We start from the raw sequence: 27391 nt of genomic DNA, 5'->3' as shown, positions 1-27391 counted from the left end.
TATGGTATAAAATACAGTATATACACATGAGATGAGTAATGCAAGACATGTAAACATTATTAAAGTGACATTATTAAAGTGACTAGTGATCCATTTATTAAAGTGGCCAATGATTTCAAGTCTGTATGTAGGCAGCAGCCTCTCTGTGTTAGTGATGTCTTTTTAACAGTCTGATGGCCTTGAGATAGAGGCTATTTTCCAGCCTCTCGGTCCCAGCATTGATGCACCTGTACTGACCTCGCCTTCTGGATGGTAGCGGGGTAAACAGGCAGCGGCCCAGGTGGTTGTTGTCCTTGATGATCTTTTTGGCATTCCTGTGACATCGGGTGCTGTAGGTGTCCTGGAGGGCGGGTAGTTTGCCCCTGGTGATGCGTTGTGCGGACCGCACCACCCACTGGAAAGCCCTGTGGTTGTGGACGGTGCAGTTGCCATACCAGGCGGTGATACAGCCCGACAGGATGCTCTCATTTGTGCATCTTGTAAAGGTTTGTGATGGTTTTAGGTTACAAGCCACATTTCTTCAGCCTCCTGAGGTTGAAGTGGCGCTGCTGCGCCTTCTTCACAACGCTGTCTGTGTGGGTGGACCAATTCAGTTTGTCCGTGATGTGTATGCAGAGGAACTTTCCACCTTCTTCACTGTTGTCCCGTCGATGTGGATAGGCGGGTGCTCCCTCTGCTGTTTCCTGAAGTCCACAATCATCTCCTTTGTTTTGTTGACGTTGAGTGTGAGGTTATTTTCCTGACCCCACACTCCGAGGGCCCTCACCTCCTCCCTGTAGGCCGTCTCGTCGTTGTTGGTAATCAAGCCTACCACTGTAGTGTCGTCCGCAAACTTGATGATTGAGTTGGAGGCGTGCATGGCCACGCAGTCGTGGGTGAACAGGGAGTACAGGAGAGGGCTCAGAACGCACCCTTGTGGGGCCCCAGTGTTGAGGACAGCGGGGTGGAATGTTGTTACCTACCCCTCCCCACTTGGGGTCGGCCCATCAGGAAGTCCAGTACCCAGTTGCACAGGGCGGGGTCTGATGGGGACCACATGATCGAAGCAGTCTTAAAGTGTGGAATCAGATTGGTCGGACCAGCGTTGAACAGACCTGAGCGCGGGAGCTTCCTGTTTTAGTCTCTGTCTATAGGCTGGGAGCAACAAAATGGAGTCGTGGTCAGCTTTTCCGAAAGGAGGGCGGGGGAGGGCCTTATATGCGTCGCGGAAGTTAGAATAACAATGATCCAGGGTTTTACCAGCCCTGGTTGCACAATCGATATGGTGATATAATTTAGGGAGTCTTGTTTTCAGATTAGCCTTGTTAAAATCCCCAGCTACAATGAATGCAGCCTCAGGATATGTGGTTTGAAGTTTACATAGAGTCAAATAAAGTTTGTTCAGGGCCATTGATGTGTCTGCTTGGGGGGGGGGGGGAATATATACGGCTGTGACAATAATCAAAAATAATTATCTTGGTAGATAATGCGGTCGGCATTTGATTGTGAGGAATTCTAAGTCAGGTGAACAGAAGGACTTGAGTTCCTATATGTTGTTATGATCACACCACGTCTCGTTAATCATAAGGCATACCCCCCCCGCCGGCCCTCTTCTTACCAGAAAGATGCTTGTTTCTGTCGGCGCGATGCGTGTAGAAACCAGCTGGCTGTACCGATTCCGATAGTGTGTCTCGAGTGAGCCATGTTTCCGTGAAGCAAAGAACGTTACAGTCTCTGATGTCTCTCTGGAATGCTACCCTTGCTCGGATTTCATCAACCTTGTTGTCAAGAGACTGGACATTGGCGAGTAGTATGCTTGGGAGTGGTGCGCGATGTGCCCGTCTCCGGAGCCTGACCAGAAGACCACTTCGTTTGCCCCTTTTACGGCGACGTTGTTTAGGTTCGCCGGCTGGGATTCGATCCATTGTCCTGGGTGGTGGGCAAAACACAGGATCCCCTTCGGGAAAGTCGTATTCCTGGTCGTAATGATGGTGAGTGGACGTTGCTCTTATATTCAGTAGTTCCTCCCGACTGTATGTAATGAAACCTAAGATTACCTGGGGTACCAATGTCATAAATAACACGTAAAAAAAAAATACTGCATAGTTTCCTAGGAACGCGAAGCGAGGCGGCCATCTCTGTCGGCGCCGGAAGTACCAGGGATTGGGTGTTGACTGATGTAAATGGCTATAAAATATGCAGAATAAATTGTGTGACGGCATTGTCAGTGTGCCTCCATGCTTCGCACAAGTCCTCATCTTCTAAAATCTAATGATTTCTCTAACAGGTTGGGACCAACATGGTTGAGTATCTGCACCAGGTGGTGGTGACCAGACCCTACCCATTCGTGTTGGCTCTTGGGGACAGCTCACAGGTGTTTACAGTTATTAGTGGATAGGCATTGGAGCAAGGTACACTGCTTGGGGTACTGGATGTGTGCTTCAAGTCCTATTAGGTGTTTGATATCAACTTTCTCACTGTGCCCCAGCATGAGAATTCCTACAGATGTAAGGAAGTGCTATTTCTTATGCAGGTGACCAGCCTACTGCTATTACATTGCTATAACTGAGACAACATATTTTCACAGTAAAGCATGTTAGGTCCCATACAGGATAGCTCCCACACCCACAGCACACACACATTACACACACTAACTGCCGAGGACACACAGATAAGACACCCACACATTGGGAGGAAGAGACAGCCTTGACTTGCAGACAAACCAGCGCACACACCAAATCTCCTTTTTAGCTGAACATTGTGTGACTGAGGACAGCGCACACACCTAATCTCCTTTCTAGCCGAACATTGTGTGACTGAGGACGAGACCCGGAGGAACGACGGACGGCTCAACAGGACCAATCCAAGAAGACAACACCTCAACTGTGGCCAATCAAAAGCCAGAGACTTTCAGACTCAACCCACTTTTTGTACTGTACTTAACATGCTTACAATCGGTTATCGGGGCTTTTTCTGATGGTTCCTTGTGAGCCAAATGAACAGAGCCCGTATACGTTGTACCAGATATCTTTACTCTGAATAAACTGTCGCTTGTCATACAATTTACCACTTTGTCTGAATCGATCCTTGACCGGCTCACCCTTCTACATATCCCATTATCAACACAGACCACGATGTATCAGCTGCCAAGAACAGAATCCCCCACAGTAAGACTGTTGTGAGCATGTCTTTTTTTCCACTGAACAGTAGTGGATAAGTATCTGCTCTTGTATTGTATGTAGTGTGAGAAGTGACAGGAAGAAGCACAGCCCTTCCTCTGGCTGATGTGTTCCTGTGAATTAATAGATCAATGGATGGATGAGCCACGAGTGTCTCATTTCAATGTTAATATGCGCTTAAGGCCCTATTTATAGATCTGTTTGTTACATTCCCCAGTTTCTGTGTTGTGGAGTGTGTATTTGAGTGTGTTTCAGGAGATGGCTTCCTGAAATCACCCAGCAGCTGATTGGTCGACTCCACGATTAATTGGAGCTAACCCCGCCCCCTCGTCAGGATGTAGCTGTCTCCAATTTCCAATGCCTTCTGAAGCTATATAAAAGCCAGTGTTCTGTTCAAAAGAAAGATCATTGCTGGTAGGAGATTGCAGAGAGAGAATGATTGTGATATAGATCATTGCTGAGAGTTGAGGTTGATGGCTGAGGGGTATAGCATGTTAGTTGTTGTTGGTAGCAGCTTTGGTGCGGTTCTGTGTTTGTTGCTTTGTCAGTACTTCTTTAATGGCCGGAGGTTTTCTTTCTCAGTTTTGGTGTGAGGTGGGTTGTTTAATATTCTGTTTAATTTGTTCCCAGGGGGGAAGGCACCTAAGGGAGTGCATAGGCAAGAGGCCCATGGGCATACATATTCACTGTCTAGGCACACTAGGTAAGACCTGGGTGGACCACCCCCTGTATTTTGGTTAGGGCACCAGGTGGTGGTGCTAAATTAGGTAAGTAGTGGTAAGGTAGGAGAGGGGGCTTCGAGATTGACTTTCTTTGTTTTGGTTCCGTCCAGCCCTTTTTCCCCATATTACCGTGTGAAGGAATAAATTCCTAGTAAGCGGTAAATTCTGCCTTTAGTCATGCTTTCTCACACCTACAGTCCATACCTCTTTCGCTTCAGAGTTGAGTTGTAGCAGGGTGTTGCGTTCCCTCTTCTTAGAGCCGTGTGTAATACTGTTAAATTGACTTTTTTTTAAATGTTTATGCATTTGTGCCTGCTTTTGCCTACAGTACAGAATGTGGCTAGTTTGCCTTTGTTTATTTTATTTAACCTGTATTTAACTAGGCAAGTCAGTTAAGAACAAATTCTTATTTACAATAACTGCCTACCCCGGCCAAACCTGGACGAAGCTGGGCCAATTGTGCACTGCCCTATGGGACTCTCAATCACGGCCTTTAGTTCAACTACTGAAGCTCGTTCTGGTACGCTTTCATTCTAGCAAAACAATTTATTTGAGATAAATGTTACAATTTGGGAATTGTGAAAAGTGCCTTATTTCATGGCAAAACAGCATGGGGTGTGTTCACCTTAGATAACTGAAGTGTGAATCTATTGATTAGCTCTGGCACTCTGATAAACAGATCTGTGTTAATACCACTTAAAACAGTGTCTCACACATGCATGCTTTGTTTTTCTCAGATTGCAACTTGAGTGTGCACATCAAGTTCAACTGAGACTTTAGTCTGTTTGGTTCATGAAATCATTTAAATTATTTTAATCAATCCTATCTTATGACCTAATAGGTATTTGTTTCAATGTGCTATTTAAATGTATATATTCTTGTACATTCTTGGATGTGATGTATGTTTTGAAATGAAGGAAATAGAAATGTATTAATTATTTGAAATGCAACATATCTTGATTGTGTGGGTGGGATGGTAGAGAAGGCTAAAATATGTCAACAAAATTTAAATTAGAATGACACTGACAATAACGCAAGGATTACGTAAAGAATTACCCAGCTGCTGGGTCAAGCTCTCAACCTAAAGGGCTGCGTTAGAAGCACAACCGAAACCTGCTGGGTTGAATTAACCCAATGCTGTGTTTGTCCAATATTGACCCAGTGCTGGGTTGTTGAAATTAACCCCAATTGGGTTCTTTTTAACTCAGCATTGATTCATTTGGAAAAAAATATTGAATTGCCAAATTAGGCATAACTCATTTTTTTTAAGATGCCAAAATAGAAATTGATTTCAGTATCCTAATTTGTGTGTTCTGATTGTTTCAGTGCATGCATTCAACACGCTTTGGATGAAGGACTTCTACAGGGCTGCCAACTCAAGTTCACTCAAGGCAATAGTTCTGAACTGGGTTTGATTTAGTTTGCTTTAATTATTAAAATTGTGTTATCTTTTAAACTTCCTACCTAAGTTTGAGGGGAAGACCCAGATGCAGACAACGTCAAATTAACTATGGTTTAATAATCCAACAGGCGCAGGCAATAGACAGGTCAAGGCAGACGGGTCAGTAAACCAGAGGTGGGGTTTAGGTACAGGATGGCAGTCAGGGTCAGGCAGGCGGGCTCAGAGACAGGACAGGCAAGGGTCAAAACCAGGAGGGCGAGAAAGAGACTAGGGGAAACACATGAGCTGAGACAAATGCTGGTTGACTTGACAAACTGGCAACAGAGAACAAAGGTAAAATACACAGGATGATGGGAAGATGGGCGACACCTGGAGGGGGGTGGAGACAATCAAAGACCGGTGAAACAGATCAGGGTCTGACACTATTGGTTAATATATTGTTCTTCACTTGGCTCATAAATAATTCTGAAGTCCTAAGGTCAACATCCCCATTTACATTATAGATGTGTTTACGTCTGTCGTGAATGTTGTAGCTACATATAAATATTAAATCATTTATTTGGGAAATATCCAGTCTTTGTTATTTTCTTCAGTACAATGCTGAGGATTTCAAGTTATATTGGATTTATTTTTCTGTTAAAGACATTGAATACATGTTGGTTACACTTCTTATGGCTGCAATCCCGTTTAACGGGAGCGATATGACAACCAGTGAAAGTACAAGGTGCCAAATTCAAAATTACAAATCTCAATTAAAATTCCTCAAACATACATGTATCTTATATCGTTTAAGGTAGTCTTGTTGTTAATCCCACCACAGTGTCTGATTTGAAATAGGATTTACGGGGAAAGCACCACAAACGATTGTTAGGTCACCAACAACTCACAGAAATGCAGCCAATTTTCCAGTCAAAGAGAGAGAGGGGAAAAAAAGCACAAAGAGAAAATGAATCACTAACCTTCGATACACACAATTCACACAATGAAACAATGAATGTGCAAGATGTGTCGGGAGACAGCGGAGCACATTCTGGAGAGAGACGCCCACATCTTCGCCCCCCCCCCCCCCCCTTCAGGTCAACATTTTAAATTATATTCAAAACACATCTTCACACATTTGCGATGCTTTTCATTGACAACCGCACCTCAATAATCAGCTAGGCCTATTGCCACAAAGAAGCGAATGATCCTATGTAGCTAAGTCATGTTCTCTGATAAAATATTTTTAATGATTGTATTTAGACAGGAGTAATTATATAATTTTGGCAAAACATCGATGTACCTTGGGGGAAACCAGCATATATTGACGAGATGATCATGTCTGCCCTAACAAAGCGAGTCGTTGCGGGGAATGCAGGCGGCAAGCTTAAGTCTGCATATTACGCCCATATAAATGCATTTGGTTTATCCAGGACTGATATTTGGAGAAGAGTGAGCCCTCTCGCTTCGCCTCTTCTTCTCTGCTGAAACTGGCGAGCGAGACAGCACTCCTCTGTCTTACTATATGTAACCCAAAAAGTATGACATGCCATTGTCCACTCCAGACAGCATCAGATACATCGAGACAGAGGGGCGATGTTTCGCTCCATCGGATGCTTTATGAGATTGATGCGTCTTTCTGTCGGCGGTCAAATAAATGATCAATATTTCAATATTTTATTTGGACGGGCAAGGAGGTAAGGTAGGGTGGGCCATGCTCCTTAGGCCCTGCCCAAAACGCTGGCCTTGGCATGAAGATTAAAATTGAATGTGCAGGTTAAAGCATGGATGTCTAGGCTACAGTACCTGTTGAATTCTGGCTAACTAAATAATGATGTACCGATCATATTATACCTAATATGATATAATACAATATATCATCAACAACAATCTGTGCGATTCCAATCTAAATACTAAGTCAAACCAGTGCTTTTAGGAACATTTAGTGAACTCTGCTCATGGATTGTAGTCTGATATTTTCTAAACGGTATCCTTGTGACATCCCAGCTCTGATGTCAGCAGTGATGTCAATTTAGCAATTTTGTTGCTAGATTTAGCAACTTTTCAGACTACCCTGGCAACTTTTTTTTCAAACAGCACCTAGCAACTACTTTAAAAAATGTATTTGGAACTTTTAGCAACTTTTGAAAAGTGACTACGCTAAAATGCACACATTTTCCCTCTAAATGACACAAAAACGATTTTCTCTGTCACACACTCAGTCACAACACACGTGCCTGGCTACAAAAGTGCATTGTGAGTGACGTCACCAGCAGGCTGGCAGCAATTTCAACAAATTGCAAATCATTGTTGGCTGACTGCAGCAGCAGTAATACGGGTTCGACGAGTCAAACTCAATTAATATAATTGGTCACGAATGTTTGATCTTGGACAGAACTTACAACATGTCTCAATCAAAATGTACAGCCAGAAGTACAGAAACGAGTGAGAGTCTGTACCTGAACCAATGTCGAATCATATTTTTTGCCGAGATGGCCAGTCAATTTGAGTAACGTTATTGTGTATTCTACGTAATGACACAGTTTTACGTTATCACGCAATGACTTCACAACGTCATTTAGCAACAAATCAACATGCCTCTAGCACGGTAGGTTTATAATTGAACACATTTATGAAGATTTTACACTATTGTGGAGAGATGTACTGTTTGGATTCTTTACATACAATAGAAATAAGCGGAATCATTTTTATGTAATTCATTTCATTATTCTTTTGGCCAAATTTCATATACACAAATGTAAATTTGCAAACAGAAAACCACATTTTCGTACCCTACAAAAAGAAATTGAACTGTATTTTAAGACGGTTAAATGCTCTACTAACAAAAAAGCTGTTAGAATTGTAAGTATATGCATGTCCCTTAAGGTCCTTGTGTAATTGTAATGTGATATTGTACCCCCTAGCTTGATTGTCCATTGTTTGTAATCTATGTATGCTTGTGTTCCCTCATGTGCTTTATGTATTGATTTGTTGTTAATAAAAAAATATTTAAAAAATATAAAAAAAACATGCCTCTAGCAATTTACCCTGAAGATTAGTTGGCAACACTGGATGTCAATGCCTTGAAGTTGAAATTTAAAACGGTTAGGGTATGGACGTCCCAAGGAGCCCTAATTGCACTTACCGATTATTTGGGCGTTCGTCTCGCACCACAGCAACGAATTATTTGATTGATCGAATAAGCTGGCAGTCTACTCTAGCCAATGTTTTTTTGGGCAAAAAAATCATTTGTGTTTGTGTAGACAAGTCGTTGATTGCAAGGAGAGACAGCTATGTGCATGTGCTCAAAATATGTTTAGTGCACATGCAGAGTTGGCAATTCGCATGTCCGAATGTGTATAATTTTCCAAATGTGAATGTGTTGAAACATTTTGTGCTTGTGCAGGTGAATGCCTACAGAGATGCAAATATTGTTTTCCTCCAATGATTTAGAGCAGGGTTTCCCAAGTGCTCATCATTTCAAATAGGCTACATATAGTATTAAACAGCATATAAACACTGTAAATAGGTCAGGAGCCAGACAGGTAGACTAAGAAGAAACGGCATTTATTATTTAGGCTATAGCCTATTATTAGCCTATTATTTCAAGGTTGTAGCCTACAAAGAAATAAATTGTGAAACATTTGCAAGTGATACACACTACACTCAGCTTCCTGGAGTATCCTTTAGGCGTTCTTCATATAATGAAACTGTGGGGGAACCACTATAAGTTATTCGAATAACCCTTTAAAAGGGTTCTTCAAAGAACCTTTTTTAAGGATCCTCAAAGAACCTTTTGGGGTTAATTTTAATGGCAACGCAGAATAAAACAGTTAATTTGAGTGGCAAAGCAGAATAAAACAATCTAAATATGAGGTAAACTCCCAGCAGAGCCTAAAGTCCAACAGGTATATCCTTTGGCTTGTTAATGTGTTGAATGTTCTCCGTATCCATAGCCATAATCATTTTGCAGTGCATGATGATCGAACAGGTTTCCTGTTTTATTCATTAGAGGCATAGGGAGGGTGAAGTCTGTGAATCCCCAAAATAGTCATTATACAGATGATTAACAAAATATGCACACAACAGTATTCATACCTTGGTTTTTGTAGTGAATGTGAATGAAAAAACCTGTTTTGATAATAGTTTTCATACACTTACCTTGTCCATAATGTAGAGGCCTATAGGATATTCATTGAAGATGTAAGGAAGGAGGATGGTAAATGTGATCTGCATAACATACCAATTGAAATACCTTTGTATGCCTCATTGTCTGTATACCTACAGACACAAAAGTGAGCAGTTCAGTCATCTGCACCCAAATACAGCTAGTCATGAACATATTCTTATAGCCTACATATTACATTTTTGTTGATTGATATCCATTGAATTGTGTCAATTTTCTGTTTTAGAAGGATTTGCACAAATATGAAAAGATAGATGGTATAATCATAATACAATATCAATTTAGATCATATAAGTGACAAACCTTACCTTAAGGTCTTTTCATTTGTCAGTTAAGTGCCTGCACCTTTCAGTTGGGCAGTTAGGTTCCTGCAAGAACCCCCACCAACCTCCTATGGGGTTCTTGGAAGAACCTTTTGGGGGCCAATAACTTTAAGGATCTTAGAAGAACCCTTAAAATTTAGAGTGTAGCTAAAGCAAGTAAACAAGCCTGAGAAGCTGCCAGCAGCTGGGTGGAGCATAGTGGCACAGCTTCTCAGCCCCCCCAAAAAGGAATACAAAAGTATAAAATGTGTTTTTCCACTATCAAACCATTTAAAGGGACATTTTTTTAACCTTTATTTAACTAGGCAAGTCAGTTAAGAACAAATTCTTATTTTCAATGACAGCCTAGGAACTGCTTGTTCAGGGGCAGAATGACAGATTTGTACCTCGTCAGCTCAGGGATATGAACTTGCAACCTTTCAGCTACTAGTCCAACGCTCTAACCACTAGGCTACCCTGCCACCCACATTGAATGCAGGTCCTTAAAAAACAGCTGAAAAGCAAACTGCAAAGAGTAGAGGAGAATCAGCAGCTTCAAAATGAGGTTGAGGAATATAACAGGGATATACAGTTGAAGTCGAAGTTTACATACACCTTAGCCAAATACTTTTAAACTCAGTTTTTCACAATTCCTGACATTTAATCATAGTAAACATTTCCTGTTTTAGGTCAGTTAGGATCACCACTTTATTTCAAGAATGTGAAATGTCAGAATAATAGTAGAGAGAATGATTTATTTCAGCTTTTATTTATTTCACCACATTCCCCAGTGGGTCAGAAGTTTACATACACTCAATTAGTATTTGGTAGCATTGCCTTTAAATTGTTTAACTTGGGTCAAACGTTTCAGGTAGCCTTCCACAAGCTTCCCACAATAAGTTGAGTGAATTTTGGTCCATTCCTCCTGACAGAGCTGGTGTAACTGAGTCAGGTTTGTAGGCCTCCTTGCTCGCACACGCTTTTTCAGTTCTGCCCAGAAATGTTTTATTGGATTGAGGTCAGGGCTTTGTGATGGCCACTCCAATACCTTGACTTTGTTGTCCTTAAGCCATTTTGCCACAACATTGGAAGTATGCTTGGGGTCATTGTCCATTTGGAAGACCCTCTTGTGACCAAGCTTTAACTTCCTGACTGATGTCTTGAGATGTTGCTTAAATATATCCACCTAATTTTCCTACCTCATGAAGCCATCTATTTTGTGAAGTGCACCAGTCCCTCCTGCATCAAAGCACCCCCACAACATGATGCTGCCACCCCCATGATTCACAGTTGGGATGGTGTTCTTTGGCTTGCAAGCATCCCCCTTTTTCCTCCTAACATAACAATGGTCATTATGGCCAAACAGTTCTATTTTTGATTCATCAGACCAGAGGACATTTCTCCAAAAAGTACGATCTACGGTCCCGATGTGCAGTTGCAAACCGTAGTCTGGCTTTTTTATGGCGGTTTTTGGAGCAGTGGCTTCTTCCTTGCTGAGTGGCCTTTCAGGTTATGTCGATATAGGACACGTTTTACTGTGGATATAGATACTTTTGTACCTGTTTCCTCCAGCATCTTCACAAGGTCCTTTGCTGTTGTTCTGGAATTGATTTTCACTTTTCACACCAAAGTACATTCATCTCTAAGAGACAGAACACATCTCCTTCCTGAACAGTATGACGGCTGTGTGGTCCCATGGGGTTTATACTTGCGTACTCTTGTTTGTGCAGATGAACGTGGTACCTTCAGGCGTTTGGAAATTGCTCCCAAGGATGAACCAGAGTTGTGGAGGTCTACAATTTTTTTTCTGAGGTCTTGGCTGATTTATTTGGATTTTCCCATGATGTCAAGCAAAGAGGCACTGAGTTTGAATGTAGGCCTTAAAATACATCCACAGGTACACGTCCAATTGACTCAAATTATGTCAATTAGCCTATCAGAAGCTTCTAAAGCCATGACATTATTTTCTGGAATTTTCCAAGCTGTTTAAAGGCACAGTCAACTTAATGTATGTAAACTTCTGACCCACTAGAATTGTGATACAGTGAAATAAGTGAAATAATCTGTAAACAATTGTTGGAAAAATTACTTGTGTCATGCACAAAGTAGATGTCCTAACCGACTTGCCAAAACTATAGTTTGTTAACAATATAAATTTGTGGAGTGGTTGAAAAACTAGTTTTAATGACTCCAATCTGAGCGTATGTAAACTTCTGACTTCAACTGTAACAGGGAGAAGGATGGGGCCACTTCCTTGCAAAAACTCCTCAAAGGTGCTAAAATGTTAAATAAATATATTTATAAATAAATAAATAAATATATTTAAATATATTTACTCATATTAGCTATGCTAACTCATACATAGGCTCATGCCATTTAATGTATTCAAACCATATGAATTAAAGCTATGACAAGTCTTTTGGCCACACAGGAGGCTGCTGTGGGGAGGACGGCTCAGAATAATGTCTAGAATAGAGTGAATGAAATGGAATGGCATCAAACACATGGCATTTATTCAGCAGTCCTCCTCAATTAAGGTGACACTGGCCGCCTGTGGATTTGGGTATTACAACAACAAAGAAGTTCGTATGACAAAAAAGGCAGTTTTTTTCCCCTCTGACCTCATTGCACACGTGATAGAATTAAGTGATATGGTCAAACAGACAGTAAAGTACTGCGATTATAAACAAATTCATTATGGTTGAGTTCTGTGTTCCTGGTGAATTTGTAAATGGAGGATGTATTATATAACTCAGATTTCAATGTGTGTTCTGAACCACCTGTTCATACCACCTGTTTGCATGATGATGTGACAAGCCAGGATTTCAACCTTTATTCCAAGCCTTTTCATTACCCGACATCCATGGATTGTAGTTCTTCTTCTTCTTTTTTAATTTTTAATTTTAAAATACATGGTAACATGATCATCTTAAACACTTAACCATAATATTTATATTCTGTTGGTGGATGTTACATTGAAAAAGGATAGCCTAGTAGAGGTTTAACACTTGGGAGAGCAAGGTCATTTTCCTCATTCTAATGCATTTTTGAATACATGGGTTGCATCTCTGTCTCGTGTCATACCATTATGATTATTCTATTGACTTCTCAGCCATAGTGGCTCCAAAAAATTGAGCGGTGTCTAGTCATTCTTAACACGGGTTAATGATTGTTCAGTCTAAATGACACTATAGTGGCATGTAAATATGATGGCATTCCTAACATAGGCAAATAATTAGCAGGAGAAAAAAAATGGACAACTTTTTGTCATCATTATGGTGTCACCAAATTTACTTTAGGGTAAATCCACTTGAATTCAGTCACTTTTTGACAGCATCCCTTTGTTAGGGCGGAGAGACATGTACAGTGTCTTGTCAGTATATCCATCATCTTTGTTTGAGGTGACCGTGTAGGTCCTCAACACACAACACACGCTGGTGTGCCCCAGCCCAATAGTAGGCCTAATAAACTGCTTTATGGCCAGCCCAGTCCCATGCTAAGCCCATAGTTTCATACGGTGGCATCCCACATGTGTTCCTTTAGTGGAAACCAGTAACACACAATATACATATTTTTAAGTGTGAACTGTCATTGAATGGGGAGCAGAAATACCTACGTTTTCATCTAAGGTCACATCCAGAGTGTAGACTACCACAGTGCCTGTACTGTAAATACTTGGAATGCTGGCTTTGAGGAAACAAGTAAACTCATAAATACATTAAATATGTATTTGTAAGTGATTCTCTATTGTTCCATGATCAACTAGTCAATGATCAACACAATACATTTATGCGTGAAGACGACTACAGTAGACCTCATGGTGTGGTACCAGATTATTACCGGGCTAATATGATAGGGTGATTAAAAAAAAGACATGCAATATAATTGGTTCTTCAGCATGTCCATTATGTTTCTCTTCATGTTAATCCGGGGCATTTTGGAGGGTATTGGCTGCACATCCGGTTCGCCTGTCAAATAGCAGTGAGCGAGCCGCACACCCCTACAATAATGTGGCACATTGAAAGACAGGCAGTCAGACAGTAGGTACATGTTCTTGCTCACGATAGAACGGGAGTTGTTTGATTGCTCTGCTCGAATAGGAATTTAAACCCTCCCTATCAACTGATTTAAAGAGACGTTTTGACATTTGTCATTGCTTAGCATTCATTTCTGAAAGAAAATGGCGGATGTAGAGACTGGTGGTGCTGCGCCGGAGAAGAGCCTGGATGATTTCTTTGCCAAGAGGGATAAAAAAAAGAAGAAAGAAAAGGGAGGCAAGGGAAAGGAAGCCCCATCTGGGCCCACACCAATTGTATTGAAAAAGAACAAGAAGGAAAAGGAGAAGTCCGGCACGAAAAATGAAAATCAAGATGCGCAGCCGGAGAAGGTAACGTTGGCTAGCCCCACGCCAGTCACAGTTGGCACATACTACTAGCCAAATCAATCTGTTGTTAGCTAGTTTGCCTGCTAACAGTGAGGACTCGTGGCTGTTTAGTAATAAACCATGGCTGGCTAGTTATTATACTGGCCTAACACACGACTTCAGGAGATACATATTTAAGGTTAGCTACCTTACTAACGAATTAACTAGTTCCTCAAACAGCAATCCAATAATTTAGATCGCTGCTAGATAAGCCAGCAAGCTCAACACTTATTCCAGACGGTGAGCAGACATGTCTCGTTTAGGCGGCGACAGTGTCAACTCTCTCGATTGGTCAACGTTAATCAGCTTGGTAACTACGTTAACTGACTTGACTTTATCCATTTGGAAGATTATTAATGTTGCTAGCTAGTTGGCACGATTCGCAATAGTAGATGCTTAGGCCTCTAATCTTCTCAGAATTTACAGATGGTTAGCCTGAGCAATGGGGAGTGCAGCGGTTAGACTCAGAACATTTGTGCGGGAAATGCACTGAGAGCATAACTTACTGGTGATGATGTTAGTAGCATTTGCAGCAGATAACGTTAGCTAGTTACCAAACGCACATTTTATTATGATTCTGATAACCGCACAACAAGCCTAGGCAGCCGATAGTGCCGGTCTAACGTTAACTATCAACCTGTCCCCTCTCTGGGATACCTTAGCTAATTAATATCAGGGTGTCACCCTGGTGTGATTCTGTGCAGAGGTTGACACTTATTCCAGAGGCAGTGTGACATGTTGTGATGACCGTCCCAAGTCAGGATGTGGCCTGTATCCAGATCCTAGTTTCTAGTTATTTGGCCCCTTGACAGACGTTCCTTTGCATGGTCAAATTTTACATGATAAATTGAGATTGACATGATGACAAGCAAATGTATGAACTACGAAGCCGTGGATTGCTAAACCGCCAGTTAGTGGGGGGTGTAACTGTGTGCTCTGTCTGCAGGAGGACGAGGAGTGGAAGGAGTTTGAGGCAAAGGAGGTGGACTACAGTGGACTCAGACTGCAGGCTCTGCAGATAAGGTAAAACTGAACATAAAGGGGGGACAGGGTAACCTTCATTCAGTAGGCACTACCCTAATGACATGTTAAACATCTGTACTAGTGGCACATTTTTTTGTTGATTGGGTTTTCTCTGGGGATTGTGGCAGTGATGAGAAGGAGGAAGAGGAGTATGAGGAGGAGGTCGGTGAGGATGGAGAGATCATCCTGGTCAGTGGAGACAAAATGTCTGGACCCTGGAACAAATCTGGTGCCCCGCCCCCAGCCGCTGCCCCTGTTGGTGAGTATACTTCTCTCCACTCTGTATCACTTCCACATTGTCTTATTGTAGTGTGTATGTATGTGTACATGTATGTGGGTTACTCCAATAGATATTTTGGCGATTACTAATGATGAGGCTTGCCCTTTGTTTTCACTGACTGGTTTGCTTCATCTCTGCTTTTGTCTCTACAGAGGTGGAAGAGGTGCCTGAGTCCAAGCCTTCTGGGGTGTACCGCCCCCCAGGGGCCCGACTGACTACCACAAAGCGTGGCCCCAACCAGGGGCCCCCTGAGATCTTCAGCGACACACAGTTCCCCTCACTCATGGCCGGCTCCAAACATGTGGAGACACGCAGGTGAGTGAACCTCAACTTCAGATATCACTCATCTTAAGCCTGTTGCATGCTTCCCAGGCAAAAAGTTTGCGCATGTATTATGACAGTTTTGTGATGTTTTTGTTCATTTTGCTGTCCGGCATGTTTTTTCAGCTGTTCGTGCACACTAGGGCTGTCCCCAACTAAACAAATCTTGGTTGACCGAAGGTAGTCTGTTATGGATTTGTTTAAAAGTGTGTTTTTCCACAGGATGTGTCTGTTTTAATAAAATCAACTGTATGCATTGAGCTTGTCTGACGCTTTTTAAGATTACGGTTTGATGAAATAAGACTGAAGCCTCAAGAGGGCGCCAGAGACCTATATATCCAGAAGAGAGAAACCTTTCTCCTCTCACTCCTGCTGGCCATTACTCTCCTGAAGTTGCTGGTAATAGGCTACGCTGCGTGAGGAGTCGGCAACCTTTCTAATGTGGAATGCCAATTTATCTTACAATTTAATTTATAATAACCACTTCATATCTCAAATCATTGTCATGTGCTTAATCCAAATATAAAAGATACAAACCTAAAACTTAACACCTATTGCCAACTATGTAAAAATAGCCTACATAAAGCCAACAAATAAAAACATTGCAGCCTGCAGGTAGAAAATGTCCTGATAAAAATCCTATAAATCACATTAGATACACATGGCCTGTCTGCAACGAACTTGAAACATTGTATTAACTTGGGTCCGGGCCTGCCCTCAGTTTCCTCCGCCAGAGAGCTCAGGACAGATGCAGCAGTAGAAAATTTACGCAAGGGATAAAGGAGCTCACTCGAGCTGAGTAATGGCACCTCAAATTTCCTACTGCTTGAGCTCCTGTTCCTTTTATATAATATTAGCTCAAAGTATTGTGGAGCTCCTGCACCTAAATATGAACAGTACCCGATACCAAAATAAGTACCGGAACCTATTTCAGTCCAAGTCGAGCACTAATAAGTAATCAGGTAGGCCTATTTTACTACTTTTCCACTGGGTCAGAGAATTACATTTTTCCCTTTCACACTGAGTGCTTATCAAAAGGTAGACAGCTGGAAATATATAAAAATACATTGAGGAACTGTTTTTACATCATTGAGAATTACAATAGACTTAATTTGCTTGCTGTTTGAAGTCAGAATATTACTTTGAGAAGCTCATCAGCTCATCAGTGGTGGTGCGTTAAGGCCAGTAAGAAATACGATCAGATCCCCAAATGTGCACATTTATATGCCTAGATTTACAGCGCAGGACATGTAGCCTATAGGCTTACTCAACATTGACAGGAGCGCTCCACACAAAAGACAATGACTAAATGAACAAAAACTTGTTTCTCACAAGTGTTTGCAGAGTGCACAACTTATGCTACAATGTGTCCACTCTGACAATGATAACAGGAAGACTGGAATAATAATATTGACTGCATTAATATAATTTACCGAAACAATGTAGATTAGGGGTACATGTACTACTGGTGTTATATGTAATGGGGGATATACACTAACAATCTAACACAAACAATGAATGTGTACAAATTGGCGGGGGAGAGTGCATTCTGTAAAGAAGTGCATTGTACGTCTGGGTGCATAGTCAATTCGAAGTCTGCATTGGCCATGCAGAATTTGCGGTGATACGGCCTCAGCAGAAGTCAGGGCATTCATACTTGCGCTTCGTGGAGAAGTGCAGCGCGGTTGTCAAGGAAGTGAGTTTGTTTCCTACAGGATGTACTGCCCCCACCTACCGTCAACCAATCATGTAAATGCGGAGCTGTACAGAGCCCTCTGCATTGTTACAACGTTTGGGAGGTGCATGGGAATGCAGTACGGAGCTGTATTTGGCCTCTGCATGCATCCATATGGAGTCTCCAACCACATTTTCAGATCACGCATAAATTAGCTTTTAGTCTCCACAATGGATTAGTTCAATGAGGGGTGTGTGTGTACAATGCATTCGACTAGTATTCAAACTAGAGGTCGACCGATTAATTGGAATGGCTCTGCATGGGTAACGCTGCTTCGATGGTGGCTGATGTTGATGCTGGTTCGAGCCCAGGGAGGAGCGAGGGGAGGGACGGAAGCTATACTGTTACACTGGCAATACTAAAGTGCCTATAAGAACATCCAATCGTCAAAGGTATATGAAATACAAATGGTATAGAGGGAAATAGTCCTATAATAACTACAACCTAAAGCAGGGGTCCCCAAACTTTTTCCTGTGAGGGCCACATAACTTTTCCCTTCTCTGATGGGGGGCCGGTGTCAGTTTGTAACAGAAAAAGTGTGACGATCGTAGGGGAGCTTAAAAAATGTATTGTTTTCCAGAAAGCCACACATAACCAAATAACCCTTTCCAGGTTCTTTACAGAAAAAAAGTCAGGAAACAAATAATAACACTATTAATGAAATAAATAATAACTAAATAACCCTCTCTGAGTTCTTCACAGAAAAAACAGGAAATAACTCTCTCTGGGTTCTTCATAGAAAAAAAAGCCATGGAACATTAACTTTCTGTCGTGCCATGCACAATCTTAACAGATAAAAGTTCAGCTCAGTTGTCAGAGCAGAATCTCTCTGACACATATGAGCAGTCTCTTAAAGTTCTTGTGTTCCTTCCTTATAATCCTTTTGTAGGTTCCAGTAGGCTTGTAGACACCGCTGTTTGCAGCTCTCTCTCATCAACTTCCCTGTGAAAACCACAAAAGAAGCAGGTTGAGAAACTGAACTGATACAGCACAATACATTTCACTACCAGTATGGTTGTAAAGATGGATTTTATCCCAGTAGATTTTATTATGATTATATTTGTTTATGCTCAGAATGACTCATTCAAGTCAGAAAAGTGAGCTTACCTATGTATGTTCATCAGTGTGAACTATGGGCTTGCATCTGGCTGGTGAGAAGTTGAATATCAGGTTCCATTCTAGTTACAGCCAGTCTCAAGCACTGATGCAAATGTTCATCTGTCAATCTTGATCTCATCGGGGTTTTCAGCAGTTTCGTGCGAGAAAAGGTTTTCTCGCAGATATACGTGCTGCCAAAAACTGGACATTTTCATTGCGTGTTTTTTGATGTTTGGATATGTGTCGTTTGGGAGGGCGGCATAGAAGTCAATGAGACTGTTGGGCTTGAATGCGTCTTTCAGAACATCACAGTTCTGTAACTCAGCCAACTCAAACTGATATGAAGGCTGGGCTTCATCAATGTCGGCAACAAAGGGGTTCTGAAAAAGACGGATTTCTTTTGCATGAACATGTAGTTCACTGAATCGCACACCGAACTCCGCCTTCAGCATTTCCAGTGCTTCCACGCACTTTTCAGCTGGGAACGGGACCGCTGGGTTCTCTGTCGACAGGTTTTGGGTAGCAGGAAGATGGACGAAGTTGCGCTTTTTCACTTGTTCCAAAAGCAGCGCTAATTTCACCTCAAATGCTTTTATGTGTGAATACATGTCGCAAATGAGTTTCCCCTCACCTTGTAGCTGCAAGTTAAGGCTGTTAAGTATTTCTGTCACGTCTGTTAAAAATGCGAGGTGCCATTTCCATTCTGATCCGATCCTGGGACCGTTTTGTCTTTTAAATGAAGAAATGCGTTAATTTCGGGTAGCAGCTCGTAAAAACGCCTCTCAACTCTGCCCCGGCTCAGCCATCGGACCTCTGTGTAGTACAGCACATCTCCGTGCGTAGACTCCAGTTCAGACGAGAATTCTTGGAACTGCCTGTGTTTAAGTCCCTTTGCTCTGATGAAGTTTATGCACGACACCACAACCTTCATTACAGAATCCCACTTCAACACTTTGCAGCACAGTGCTTGCTGGTGAATTAGGCAGTGGACTCGTAGCGGGGCGGTGAGACCCCTTTTTTCCAACTCCCGGTTCATGCGTCCTATTAGACCGCGAGTTTCGCCCACCATGCTAGGAGCCCCGTCAGTCGTGATGCTAGCTAGCTTTGACCAGTCCAGGTCCAACTTCTCCATGGTTTGGCACACTTTGTCAAAAATATCCTCTCCCGTTGTAGTCCCTTTGAGACTTTGGAGGGCTGCCAGCTCCTCGCATATCTCAAAGTTTGCGCTAACTCCACGGATAAAAATGAGCAGTTGCGCTGTGTCTTGCACGTCCGTGCTCTCATCCAGTGCTAATGAAAAAAAGTCAAATTCTTTCGTCTTCTGCTGCAGCTGGGCATATACATTACTCCCGATTTCTTCAACGCGTCTGGTGATTGTACTCGCCGACAGACTTACGGCATTAAATGCATCTTTCTTCTCGGGACACACCACCTCCGCGACAGCATCCATACATTTCTTAACAAACTCTCCGTCAGTGAAAGGCTTACCGCTTCTTGCTATCAGTTTAGCAACCCGAAAGCTGGCCCGAACGGATGCCTGGTTCAGCTGAGCTTGGCGTACAAATGTATTCTGCTGAGATAGTAGTCCACTTTTTAGCTTTGAGAGTTTGTCTGCTCGTATTTGGCCTTGCAAGCTATCGTACTTGTCTTTGTGACGGGATTCATAGTGTCGGCGAAGATTGTATTCTTTGAATACCGCCACCGTCTCTTGACAGATGAGACAAACAGCCTTTTCTTTGCATTGAACAAAAAAAAAATGTTTGTCCACTGCAGGTTAAATACCCTGCATTCTGAATCAATTTTTCTCTTACCTAACCTTTTCGCCATTATTCCGTTCTCTCTTTGACAGGGCCGGGCCTAGGATTTTTTTTCTGGAGGCCAAATAGGAAAAAAATTCGATAGCGTCTCTGGTATTGTTCAGAGGGCCGGGCCAAATGTGCTGACGGGCCGTATCCGGCCCGCGGGCCGTAGTTTGGTGACCACTGACCTAAAGTCTTACCTGGGAATATTGAAGACTCATGTTAAAAGGAATCACCACCAGCTGAGCAAGGAACTGAAACGTTATCTTTCTTACATAGCACACTTTGTTTTTGCATTATTTAAACCAAATTGAACATGTTTCATTATTTATTTGAGGCTAAATTGATTTTATTGATATATTATATTAAGTTAAAATAAGTGTTCATTTAGTATTGTTGTAATTGTCATTATTACAAATAAAAAATTGGCCAATTTAATCGGTACCAGCTTTTTTGCTCATCCAATAATCGGTATCGGCGTTGAAAAATCATAATCGGTCGACATCTAATTCAGACCCCTTGACCATTTCCACATTTTGTTACATTGCAGACTTATTCTAAAAATGAATTAAATTCATGTTTTTCCTCAATCTACACACACTACCCCATAATGACAAAGTGAAAAAAGGTTTTTAGAATAAATAAAACACAAATGCCTTATACTTTAGTATTCAGAAACTTTGCTATGACTTGAAATTGAGCTCAAATGCATCCTGTTTCCATTGATAATCCTTGAGATGTTTCAACAACTTGATTGGAGTCCACCTGTGGAAATTCAATTGATTGGACATGATTTGGAAAGGCACACACCTGTCTAGAAACAGTTGAAGTTGGAAGTTTACATACACTTAGGTTGGAGTCATTAACTTGTTTTTCAACCACTCCACACATTTCTTGTTAACTATAGTTTTGGCAAGTTGGTTAGGACATCTACTTTGTGCATGATGTATAAATTCACTTTCACAATTCCAGTGGGTCAGAAGTTTACATACACTAAGTTGACTGTGCCTTTAAACAGCTTTGGAAATGACAGAGAATGCTGTCATGGCTTTAGAAGCTTCTGATAGGCTAATTGACATCATTTGAGTCAATTGGAGGTGTACCTGTGGATGTATTTCAAGGCCTACCTTCAAACTCAGTGCCTCTTTGCTTGACATCATGGGAAAATTGAAAGAAATCAGCTAAGACCTCAGAAAAAAAATTGTGGACCTCCACAAGTCTGGTTCATCCTTGGGAGCAATTTCTAAACGCCTGAAGCTACCACGTTCATCTGTACAAACAATAGTACGCAAGTGTAAACACCATGGGACCACACAGCCATCATACCGCTCAGGAAGGAGACACGTTCTGTCTCCTAAGAGATGAACGTACTTTGGTGCGAAAAGTGCAAATCAATCCTAGAACACAGCAAAAGACCTTGTGAAGATGCTGGAGGAAACGGGTGCAAAAATATCTATAGCCACAGTAAAACGAGTTCTATAACAACATAACCTGAAATGCCGCTCAGCAAGGGTAAAGCCACTGCTCCAAAACCGCCATCAAAAAGCCAGACTACGGTTTGCAACTGTACATGGGGACAAAGATTGTACTTTTTGGAGGAATGTCCTCTGGTCTGATGAAACAAAAATAGTACTGTTTGGCCATAATGACCATCGTTAAGCTTGGAGGGAAAAGGACACCATCCCAACCGTGAAGCATGGGGGTGGCAGCATCATATTGTGGGGGTGCTTTGCTTCAGGAGGGACTGGTGTGGTGCACTTCACACAATAGATTGCATCATGAGGGAGGAAATTTGTGGATATATTGAAGCAACATCTCAAGACATCAGTCAGGAAGTTGAAGCTTGGTCGCAAATGGGTCTTCCAAATGGACATTGACCCCCAAGCATACTTCCAAAGTTGTGGCAAAATGGCTTAAGGACAACAAAGTCAAGGTATTGGAGTGGCCATCACAAAGCCCTGACCTCAATCCTATAGAACATTTCTGGGCAGACCTGAAAAAGCATGTGCAAGCAAGGAGGCCTACAAACCTGACTCAGTTACACCAGCTCTGTCAGGAGGAATGGGCCAAAATTCACCCAACTTATTGTGGGAAGCTTGTGGAAGGGCTACCTGAAACGTTTGACACAAGTTAAGCAATTTAAAGGCAATGCTACCAAATACTATTTGAGTGTATTTCTGACCCACTGGGAATGTGATGAAAAAAATAAAAGCTGAAATAAGTAATTCTCTCTACTATTATTCTGACAGTTCGCATTCTTTAAAAAAGTGGTGATTCTAACTGACCTAAGACAGGGAATTTTTACTGAGATTAAATGTAATTTATGACTTCAACTGTAAGGTCCCACAGTTGATAGTGCATGTCAGAGCAAAAACCAAGCCGTGAGGTTGAAGGAATTGTCTGTAGAGCTCTGAGACAGGATTGTGTTGAAGGCACATCTGGGGAAGGGTACCAAAACATTTCTGCCGCATTGAAGATCCCCAAGAACACAGTGGCCTCCATAAATGGAATAAGTTTGGAACCACAAAGACTCCTAGAGCTGGCCTGAAGAGAAGACTGAGAGAAACTCTCCAAATACAGGTGTGCCAAGCTTGTACCAAAGACTCAAGCCTATAATCGCTGCCAACGGTGCTTTAACAAAGTATGTACATGTTTCAGTTTTCCTTTTCTTAATACATTTGCAAATATTTCTAAAAGCCTGTTTTTGCTTTGTCATTCTGGGCTATTGTGTGTAGATTGATCAGGGAGGAAACCAATTTAATCCATTTTAGAATAAGGCTGTAACGTAGCAAAGTGTGGGAAAAAGTCAAGGGGTTTGAATACTTTCTGAATGTTACTGATCTACTAAAACAATCTCAGTCGGCAAACAGCCTAACAACCAAACAATCAACCAGTTGACTAACTGGGGTCAACCGTGGTGCGCTCAACATTTCTCTTGATGTAAGACAAAGTTCAATAGCCGAAGTCAACGCCCCTTCGTTGGTGACTGGTTATCAGTACTACTCTTAGTATGAGTGGGAACATGAAGTGTAGTCTCTCAGCGAGAGACGACTAATTTTCATGCAACGTTGTTCACTGCACCAAACATCTTAGCTAAATGTAAAATTGTGTGACTAAGACTTCCTTGGCCAAAACATCTAACTTAATGACACATTTCTTGATTTATCTTGGATTAATTCTGACAATTTTGAGGAAGTGTTTCTGGTTGTTGCTTCGGTGGCTCGAGGGTCAAACAACCGTAATATTATTTTCTTGTTTTTCAAGTGACTGTCTTTAAGGGGTATACAAGCGGATGTCGTTTCGCCTAGCTGAGTTCTGCTAGGAGCAAACCAAACTAATGTATGTGGATTCCTTTAGACACAGTGTAGAAACTTTGTTTAATATGTCCAATGCTTGGGTTTCAGGGACAGAGAGATGGAGAAGACCTTTGAGGTTGTGAAGCACAAAAACCGTGGCCGAGAGGAGGGAGGCAGTGGCGCTTCCCTGCAGCAGTTGGAGCTTGGTAACCAGTACGCCATCCTGGGGGACAAGTAGTGGCCTGCACAGCCAGCGTGGTCTTACCCAGCTGCCAGAGGGAGCTGAGCTACAGCAGTGTACCTAACTACAGCACAGTCCTGACAACAAACACTGGTGTTGCTGCCACCATCACACTGGACCTTCTCTCCTTCTCACGTACCACAGTACAATACATACAAACACCTCACACAGTCAACCATATACACTAACACACACACACACACACACTTTACATCTACAGACACTCCCACAATGTCAATACATTCATGTGTATATACAGTACATACACAAAGCACCTGGTTGGCAAAACTGAAAGACTACATCCAAAAGGGTTGTGGCAACGGGGATCAACTGAAACAAATATCAAATCTATATGATACACCCATATGAATGACACTGCAGCAACAACAGCAAAGGCAACTTTAGGTTGTCTTTTGTGGATTGTAATTCAGAGCAGCAGTGGTATGGTACAACTTCTCTCTGGACTTCAACTTTCTTTGATAAAGCCACAGAGGATCAAAGAAGACACACAATTGGGCAAGATTAAATGGACTGTTGAGAATGGATATATTTTTTTTGCGAGATCGTTATAACCCAAACTGCACATGGTTTGTAATTGTTGGGGTGCATTATGGTTTGGGCACACGAGGGGAGACTATCTCGGTTGCATGGCTGTGGTGACCATGTTGAGCGAGGACTTTGCTCTTATTGGTGGTGAGTGGGGCAAACGCCAGCCCTGCAGAAGAGAACCACCAGGCTCTTCCACTTAGAAACTTTGTTTTCCTCAAAGGGACTCCTACAAAGATCTGTGAACACGGGAGAGAAGTTATGGTCCTCATTCAGAATAACTATTTAAAAGTGGCCTTAGTGTAAAGAGAGAAACTGCCTCGTCCTCTGGAGAGAAACTTACTGGTTGTCTCGCGTGCTTTTGCTTGCCTCCTGGATCGCACCAACCTCCCAAATTCAATAATGTAGTGCTGTGTGTCAGTTTGTCAGATTACACCAACTGTCCTTCATATCCACTGTTTGACTTGCTCGCCCTTTTTTTATTTGATTATTAACATCGGCAAAACATTATTTAAGCTCTTTTCTAATCTGAAGTCATTACTTTGGTAGATTACTTCAATTTTTTTTAAGCATTCTGAGGATTCGGTCCTGAGTTTTTGTTTTACTTAGAGGGCTGTTTCTTCACCATAGTTTTTATGTACTTACACCATTGTGTATAGGTGGGACAGAGGGAAGTAGATTGACATTGTTACAGGTGCAAAGACATTAGCTACAGCGTCCCAAAAATGACCCTTCTGTACTCCCAAAAATGACCCTTCTGTACTCGATGCCTGTAATTGACCGCAGTAAGTATGGCCTGTCATACTGCTGTCCATTTTTTTATTATTACTTAGTTCAGTTGGAAAGAGTTTAGATCCTTTGACTTTATCCACATTTTGCTACATCGCATTATTCTAAAATGGATTAAATATTCTCATTAGTCTATACACAATACCCCATAATGGCAAAGCGAAAACATGTTTTTAGAAATTTTAGCAAATTTATAAACATTTACATAAGTATTCAGACACTTTGCTATGAGACTCGAAATTGAGCTTAGGTGTATCCTGTTTCCATTGATCATCCTTGATGTTTCTACAACTTGATTGGAGTCTACCTGTGGTAAATTAAATTGATTGGACATGATTTGGAAAGGCACACACCTTGACAGTGCATGTCAGAGTGGAAGTTTGGAACCACCAAGACTTCCTAGATCTTCCCGCCCAGCCAAACTGAACAATCGGGGGAGAAGGTCAGGGTGGTGACCAAGATACCCAATGGTGACTGATAGAGCTTCAGAGTTCCAAGATTGTAGCGTCATACCCAAGAAGACTCAAGGCTGTAATCTCTGCCAAAGGTGATCAACAAAGTACTGAGTAAAGGGTCTGAATACTTATGTAAATGTTAGTTTATTTTTTCCCAAAAAATCATCTGTTTTTGCTTTGTTATATGTAAATTTATGGGGGATAAATGATTTAATCCATTGTAGAATAAGGCTGTAATGTAACAAAATGTTGGAAAAGTTAAGGAGTCTGAATATCTACTGAATGCTTTCTCTGTTGCTCATTGCATTGCTTCAGTCCAAGGCATTGAAGTTTGCCTTGTTCTGCAGCATGGAGCTCACCCATTTTCCTCCCTCCCCATAGAGATAGATGCCCTCAAAGGTTGTTCCAAAGATATGACGAATATTATTTCAGCACTTGTTGAAATGTTTGTAGAGCAGGTCTATGACATGTAATCGTGGTCCTGGAGAGCTTCAGTCAGTGACTGTCTGACTTTTTATTTTTGGGCTCCAAACTACCTTGATCTGTTTCCTCTAAAGAAACAATGAGGTTATCTCAAAGGTCAGGTGGTTTAGATGAGAATAAGAATGTTTGCATTTCCTTAGGTTGAACAGAGGGTTAGAACTAAAAAAGAGCTGGAGTTGTGTTCATTTCTGTCAAAGCCAATCGAAAGGAGATGTGGAGGGCAATGTAACACATTATGCAGCCTGTGGTCCTCTGCCAAAACATTGTGGGTGGAAGTAGTGAAAATGTCTGAGGACTTAATCAAAGAACAGTTTAACAAAAAATAAACAGTGATCCTTGTGAAGGGTGTCCTGTGAGTTCTTAACCTGAAAGTAGCTGTTTTACAGGTAAGCTAGATGTTCAAATAAAAGGCCACACTGAGAAACCAGTCTGCATAAGTATTGGCAACTGGTAAGTACTGTGTTTCAGTAAGCACAATAATGCACATGGTCTAATAAATGATATTTTAGATCACCATTTTGGGTTGAGCCTTAAATGTTATTACAATTTAAAATTGGATGAAGTTCAAGCAACACTTTATGCTCAGGAGTTATTTTTTTGGACAAATATTTGGTGAAATAGGTAGTGGACTGGGCACATTTATGACATCTGTCAGAGACCACAGATTTTATTTTGTCCCAGCACTTGGCTTCCTTTCGTTGTCTCTGTCGCTACAACTTCATGACTACTGACCACAAAGAACTAGTTATAAAGAAGAGGAGGCAACGAGAAGAAGCCAATTGGAATTAGGAGTACCAGGACCTAGCCAAAGACTGCTACAGGTGCAAACGATATGCAAGTCTGGCTTTATATCAAAGCTGTGATATGCCGCGGGTATGACAAAACGCTTATTTTTACTCTACTAATTACTTTGGTAACCAATAGTGATAAGGCACCTCAGGGGTTTGTGGTATATGGCCAATTTACCACACACCCTTTTGGCCTTACTGCTTAAATATACAATGGAGTTGTGTGGGCAGACTGTACTTCCGACTACATCGAATCGCTGTCAGTAAATATTTGGAAAAATGTCAATTTCATTAATGGACCATGTACAGTGCCTTCTGAAAGTATTCAGACCTCTTGTTACTTTACTACCTTATTCTAAAATGGA

The 27391-nt window shown here is 41.7% G+C and overlaps 1 protein-coding gene across 2 annotated transcripts; it reads left to right on the top strand.

Annotated features, from left to right (window-relative positions):
* Nucleotides 1-13695: 13695 nt before the first annotated feature.
* LOC115105195 (protein CDV3 homolog) lies at nucleotides 13696-26581 on the top strand. Of its 2 annotated transcripts, none has more exons than XM_029626919.2 (5): nucleotides 13696-14136; nucleotides 15119-15195; nucleotides 15324-15454; nucleotides 15628-15790; nucleotides 23833-26581. In XM_029626919.2, the coding sequence occupies exons 1-5, from the start codon at nucleotides 13930-13932 to the stop codon at nucleotides 23960-23962; spliced, it is 708 nt and encodes a 235-aa protein (XP_029482779.1). In that variant the 5' UTR covers nucleotides 13696-13929; the 3' UTR covers nucleotides 23963-26581. The 2 variants fall into 2 exon arrangements, with proteins under 2 accessions (XP_029482779.1, XP_029482780.1); XM_029626920.2 differs by lacking the exon at nucleotides 23833-26581 and adding an exon at nucleotides 15923-16056.
* The last annotated feature ends 810 nt before the right edge of the window (nucleotides 26582-27391 follow it).

This window comes from Oncorhynchus nerka, linkage group LG22 (assembly GCF_034236695.1).
Source record: "Oncorhynchus nerka isolate Pitt River linkage group LG22, Oner_Uvic_2.0, whole genome shotgun sequence".
Lineage (NCBI taxonomy): Eukaryota > Metazoa > Chordata > Actinopteri > Salmoniformes > Salmonidae > Oncorhynchus > Oncorhynchus nerka.
This window is presented reverse-complemented; position numbering and strand designations above follow the sequence as displayed.

What these genes read in the sequence shown, in the direction of transcription:
- LOC115105195 (XM_029626919.2), top strand. Translation starts at nt 13,930, where the DNA reads ATGGCGGATGTAGAGACTGGTGGTGCTGCGCCGGAGAAGAGCCTGGAT. An exon ending in AAGATGCGCAGCCGGAGAAG is followed by an intron (nt 14,137 to 15,118) that starts GTAACGTTGGCT and finishes CTCTGTCTGCAG; the next exon opens with GAGGACGAGGAGTGGAAGGA. An exon ending in CTGCAGGCTCTGCAGATAAG is followed by an intron (nt 15,196 to 15,323) that starts GTAAAACTGAAC and finishes GGATTGTGGCAG; the next exon opens with TGATGAGAAGGAGGAAGAGG.